Source organism: Dryas octopetala, chromosome 1, assembly GCF_963921425.1.
Source record: "Dryas octopetala chromosome 1, drDryOcto1.1, whole genome shotgun sequence".
Taxonomy (NCBI): Eukaryota; Viridiplantae; Streptophyta; class Magnoliopsida; order Rosales; family Rosaceae; genus Dryas; species Dryas octopetala.
In genome coordinates, this window is record NC_141366.1 from 18,744,479 (window position 1) to 18,750,731 (window position 6,253).

Below are 6,253 nucleotides of genomic sequence, written 5' to 3' on the forward strand. Positions count from 1 at the left end.
AGAAAGAATCTCACATCAAGAAATTAAGACTTTGCTAGCTTATAAAGTATCTCACATAAGCCAAAAAGACCACACATGCTTCCACGTGACCAAATCCATGTTATCCACGTGTTTGTTACTCAGTGCTTAGGTTTTGCATAGCTGATAGCTACTTGTTTAAACTTTAAAGCAGAAATTAGATTGCCTCATCCCATGCATTGGGAATTTTTGATGAGGTGTCTTGGCGTCTACAATAGCTAATTGTTTCAGAACACTTGGGCAAAAAATACTCAAATGCAATTGAATAACAGAAAAAGAAGAACTAAAAATACTTTCAACTGCAATTTTTATCAATTGAATAATTTGACAGAAGACTATTGTGAATTCTTGACTTCAAAGCAATGATAACTAGTGTAAAGAATCGGGAGTAGATATACCAAATCATATATTCAAGTGAAGAATTCACCCCAAGTATCCCCAAGTCTCAGATTAAGAAAAAATTAAACCCCAAAAAACAAAAACAAAGACAAAAACCCCTCAGACTATACGTACACCACCCAAAATCACACTTACATATATCCTAACTCCCACCTTTTCCTTTTCACAATTGTTCTCTCCGCCATTAGTCACCTTTCCCCAATTCTTATTCATATACATGACAACTCCTTGGTTTCCCAGTTATCCCCAGTCCACAAAAAGAAAGGTAATAATAAAGAAATAAAAAGCTCCATTGATGAAGTAATATTATATAGTGTGAGGAGACATTTGAGATCCACCTTTGATGATTAACGCGGATGTGATTTGGCTGGAAATGACTGAGCAGTAGTGAGGGTTCGTCGAGGTGATGGGTTACCCAATAACATGGTCTGAGACCGCGTCACCATGTCCACCATTGATGGGGTTTGGTAAGATTGCACGAGACTAGTACTATCTGTGGAATCACCTCGAGCAGTTGCCCTCTGCCATGAGTGTGAGCTCAATCCTGATAAAACATAAGCCCTTCCAGATTCCTCGTATGCACGACGGTTTCCCATTCTTTCTTGCATCTCCTTTAACTCGGCAGAAAGTGCAACACACAAGCGGTCACCAGCTTGTGCAGAGGCAGTTTCAGACAATGCCCTACGACAGCTCTCCAGAACAGAGACTGCACCAGCCAAATCACCATTCTCAGCTGCTACTCTAGCCTCGGACATTGCTTCTGCAGCACGAAGCCTGTTCCGCTGCCTGTCTACTTCCATTGACACTAACAGTTGTCCTGTTACTTCAGGCCTTTGGATCGTGACTTCACTGGCTTCTTCCAAATTCACCATTTCTTTTGTAATGGGATCTCTGTAGACACATCTAACCTTTACCAGTGACATCTCATTACTGGACGCATCAACTGGAATATTGACTGTCACCAAGAAATCCCTTTCTTCTTCGGCATACAGATCTCCAACCTCAATAGAGCCCATTCTTGCATCCACTGTCATGCTGTTTCTGTAACTCCCAGCTTTTATTGAACCCAGTTGCAAACTCGGGTGAACACACTCGATTCTTACCTGCAGTTCTTGCACTACCACACTCAAAAGGCCCCCAATGCACTGTGCAAATGCATCCTGAATCACACCCTCAGCTTCTATGAAAGAAAATGTTCCCCCAGAAATCTCAGAGATTGAATGCATTGAGGCAGCATCATGGTCTGCACCAAATCCAAAGGAGTGAACAGGAATCTGCAAGCCAGCTCCATTATTACGACGGATAGAGATTGGGAGAAGTGATTGGTAATCTGTTCGGGGATGAGTCCCACCAGGACTAGTAACAGTATATGTATCCTGCCCATCAGATAGTAGTATGATACTGCAAACCGGGTTTTTCCATTTGCGGTCTGTTAACACCTTGGTACCTTTCCTAAGAGCCTCGGCAATGTTTGTCCCACCATTTGAAACCAGAGAATTTACAGCATGCAATGCCTGCTGCCGTCCAGTGTCAGTCATCCGACGAAGAGGAAAGAGCCGGCGGGCCGTAGAGGAGAAGGCAATGACAGAAAGTCGATCAGAGGGACCAAGGTTCTGTACCACAAACCCCATGGCCCGTTTCAACAAAGCAAGCTTCGTACCTGCCATGCTACCACTGACATCAAGCACCGTGACAAGATCTACTGGAGCCCGAGAATTTTGACATTCTGGCAACAGTGTCTGGTTTCTATGTCTTCCACTTGTAAGAGGAGCCTTGAGATGGATTAGAACAGTGAAGTTATCATGAGAGCCTGATCTTTGAACAGATGGAACTTCAGGATATGTTTTGACCTCTATTGTTTCGGTGCAATTGTTATCAGAAGCATCTTCAACAGATGCGCTTTTCTGAGAAATTTCAGGTTGGTGATCTAAACTTTCATCATCGTCAAAGATAACTGGTTCAGGAGTACTGTGAAGGAGTGATGTGATCGGCCGGCTTGCATCTACACGTGGGGGAGGAATTTGTCGTAAAACAGTCATCCATGCATCGTCTTGGGGCCAAGCAACTGGGTTAATTCTAGAAATTCCACGCGAAAGATCAGAAGCAGGGCTCTGAAAGGGGATTTCTTTCCACTTTGCCCTGCAAACTGGGCAAATTTGGTTCCCATGTTTTACATTGGAAGTAATGCAGTGGAAATGAAAAGAGTGGGAGCACTCTGCAGTAAAAATGGCATGGCCGTGCCCTGGTTTCATGGTGGTCAGGCATATTGCACAGGTTCTCTGCAGTTAAGGACAAGCTGGTTAGGACACTGTATCGGACTGGTGCCACATTCAGAAATGAAAACGTTGCACAAATGAAACTCAACAGAAATTCAGAAAACTAACGTTTGACTGAAATGGCTTGAAAAATATTTAAACACTATGCTTGATATTATTATTTTTTTTTTTCTGATGAATATCATACTCGGTAAATCTTTCTTCTTAAGAATTTATAATTGATTATAAATACCCTCTCTATTTGACTGCTATTGAGAACTGACTTCAATAAAAATGATATCTCTGGAAAATGTATGTACAAGCACACTTAATTAAGAAAATCATTTGTCATATGGTTATTGCAGTTTAGATAGCAAAATATGTATGCAGGACTTTTCATCTTAAAGTTAATCACTTGCTGAAAAGACTGTTTCTACAATTCTTAAATTAATAGAAACAATAAGTAAACATTTGATTTGACACGCCAAATTTGACGAGACATCTTTCTATCAGATTTTACTAGAACATAATCTTCTATCTTCCTTTAAGGTTTGGACAAAAGATCCTCTAGCTGCCACTGTGAGCTCGAAGATCAGTAAGAATTTGTAAATACCATTAATTAATGAATGTGTACTATGAACTATAAGAATTCTGCATGCCTGTTCACGTATGTGTGTATAAGAATTTTAACATCTAGATTGTTTAGGGATATTACTAATTAGTTTTCAGGTGCCATGGACTTTTAAAATAGCGCCGGCCAGCTTTAATTCAAAAAACTCTATTTGTATTTGGACATAATTAAAACTAGCATTTCCAAAGCCTCTCCTAAAATATAGATTTGCATTTGGAGACTTGTATCCAAATCAACCCTTTGATTTAGAGAATCTGAGTATTAGCTTATAATATTCAGGGTTTTTTGATGCATGTGAAGATTTCAAAGGGTCATTACGACACGGTAGCAATTTATGTTGACTCTTCTTTACCATGCAGCTCCACTAGTAAGACCAGTGCATAAAAAGATGGAATAGATTGCATCGCATCTACAGTACACAGCAGTTTCCAATTTCGAGATTTTTTTATGCAATTAATTAACTATGATTAAAGCCGTCCCTAGTAAATAAGCTAGCCAACAAAGAAAAGAAGTCAATGAAAAACGGTCAAAAACATAGTGGAGGACATAATGGGAAATTAACATCAATCAAGGGGATGACTTTTAAAAGTAGAATAATAAAGCAACTTGCAGACTAACGATGAACCTTTCAAGACAGTAAGAAATTGTTTTTAAAAGAAAAAAGAAAAAAAGAAAAAACTGAAGCTCATCAAAAGAAGAATGATGAAATGCTCTAGGACTCCCATTTCTTAATTTCCTCTTCAATTTCTTCTTTTTTTCTTTTGTTGATGCTCATTGCAGGAAAGCTCAAAATCAAGGGTCCACAGTCTTTTTCCAGAATTAACATGAGAGAGAGAGAGAGAGAGAGAGAGAGAGAGAGAGATGTGTATGGGGGTTTGTGTGTGGAGCAGTGCACTTGTGCTGACCAGACAAAGCACTTTCCCTTGGAGGAAAGGCAAGGTACAGTGAAGAGTATTCCTTTTTCAAATAAGCCAAAGGGCAATGGTCCTTAAAGGGACTAGTCCACTTTCTCTATCCCCACAACCCCTTCACATAGCTGAAGCTGAAAACAACCTGACAACCAGTACCCATCTTCACAAAATACATGACATTATCACACCACCCCACCAACACCAGCATCTACCCGACTACTCCACATGACCAGAGAGACTAAGAGCCAAAGAGAGTGAAAGTAAAACTTAATAAAATAAAAAAAGATTAGCCATGGATAAGAGTGGGTATGACCAACAAATGATATAAAAATGTTATAGTAATGTTACTTTACACAGTGCATGTAAATAAAAGAAATTTTTTGTTTTGCATAAGACCCATATAAGAATTTAGTGGTTCACTACGAATCCACCAAAGATATATACACACTAAATGACACAAGAAATCACAATAAATCAACCAAAAAAGAAATAAATTTCCTATTTTGCAAAGATTAGTACATACGATCAATTTTCAATAACCAAAAGCTCAGCATGCAAATGGGTTTTGCAAAGAAAAGCTCAAAATCCAAACCTTGGAGGACTTGGTTCCACTTTTGGGCAACCGGAGGCCAGAAGAGGACGGGGTGGGCGTGGTGGGTCGGCAGTCGGAGCCAAGACCTGTCGGAGAAAGCAGAGAGGAAGACGAAACGGCGTCGGAGTGCCTAGATTGAGCGACGACGTCGTTTGGGGAGGGTGACGACGATTCCTCTGTCGTTTGAGGAACATAAAGACAAGTATTCAACCCAAGAGCAACCTTGGCTTTCCTCCACTTGCTACCCATTTTGTGTTTCTGGGTTTTCTACTATCTCGCTCTATAAGATCTAAAAACTCTTAGATCTTGAAGTTGAAGCTGTGGCCCATACCCAAAAATTGATATAGCTAGTTATGAAGTGTGGAGGTGTGTCATGTTACTCATAGATGGTGGGTTTTGAGCTCACCAACAACAAAGGAGGAATAATAAAGAGAGGCAATAAGTGTTGGACTTTTACACAGGAAATGTTTTATAGTGACCATGAGAATGAAAGATTGAGAGATTGAAAGGGAGAGAAATGGGTGTTTGGGTTATTTTGACCTTTTAATGGGTGGATGGGTTAGTTGGGTGGGTGGAGAGGGTGAGATTGGAGTGGTCAGAGAGGTTCCACAGCAGCCTTTTTTTTCTCAGCTGAGAGGGTGACAAAACTCTTAACCTCGCACAAAGATACATACATAGGTATTCTATTATAATTGCCTAGAAAATTAGTAACTTTTTTTTTTTTCTTGCAAAAAACCCTCACACAACATCCGGCTAATCCAAACTAAGGGTGTGCATAGTTCAAAAAACCAAATCACAAAAAAATAATCGTAACCAAATTAACATTTTCGAAATGGCCAATCTAAGAACTAAAACCAAATCAAGCATAATCCAATCCGACTGATTTGATTAACTGTAAATATTGGTTTGAATGCTTTGGTTATCCGGAAACCAGATAACAACTGGGCTAACATATAATAAACATATACAAAATTACAAACATATATAAAATATAATAGAGAATTTGGTTTACTCTATAATTAATAGGTATTAAAATCATAAAGTATATAAACTATAATAAACATATACAAAATTACAAACATATATAAACTATAATAAGAAATTTGGTTTACTCTATAATTAATAGGTATTAAAATCACATATAAAACAATTAATATATATTATCAGTGGTAGTTCGGTTCGGTTAAAACAAAAAATTTCCATATTGAAAACTAAAATCAAACCACAAACTTTAGATTGGTTTGGTTTGATATCCAAAAACAAAAAAAAATAAAAACAAAAAACCAAACCAAACCGATGGTTTGGATCCATTCGATTTGATTTGGTTCAAAACTTGATTTTTCGATATTTTTGCACATCCCTAATCTAAACACCTGGTTGCACACTTTTCAATGATAATTCGTTCTATTTCATAAACGAGTGTTTGAATCCTTTTTATGTTGGAATG

At 38.5% G+C, this 6,253-nt stretch overlaps 1 protein-coding gene across 1 annotated transcript; it reads right to left on the reverse strand.

Annotated features, from left to right (window-relative positions):
- Positions 1–308: 308 nt before the first annotated feature.
- LOC147298837 (Zinc finger (C3HC4-type RING finger) family protein) lies at positions 309–5,278 on the reverse strand. The gene is made up of 2 exons (XM_086255514.1): positions 4,807–5,278; positions 309–2,696 (listed from the first exon to the last, which is right to left on the reverse strand). Exons 1-2 carry the CDS (start codon positions 5,053–5,055, stop codon positions 765–767), a joined length of 2,181 nt encoding a protein of 726 aa, XP_086111640.1. The 5' UTR covers positions 5,056–5,278; the 3' UTR covers positions 309–764.
- Between the last annotated feature and the right edge of the window lie 975 nt (positions 5,279–6,253).

What these genes read in the sequence shown, in the direction of transcription:
- LOC147298837 (XM_086255514.1), bottom strand. Translation starts at nt 5,055, where the DNA reads ATGGGTAGCAAGTGGAGGAAAGCCAAGGTTGCTCTTGGGTTGAATACT. An exon ending in GTGGAACCAAGTCCTCCAAG is followed by an intron (nt 2,697 to 4,806) that starts GTTTGGATTTTG and finishes CCTTAACTGCAG; the next exon opens with AGAACCTGTGCAATATGCCT.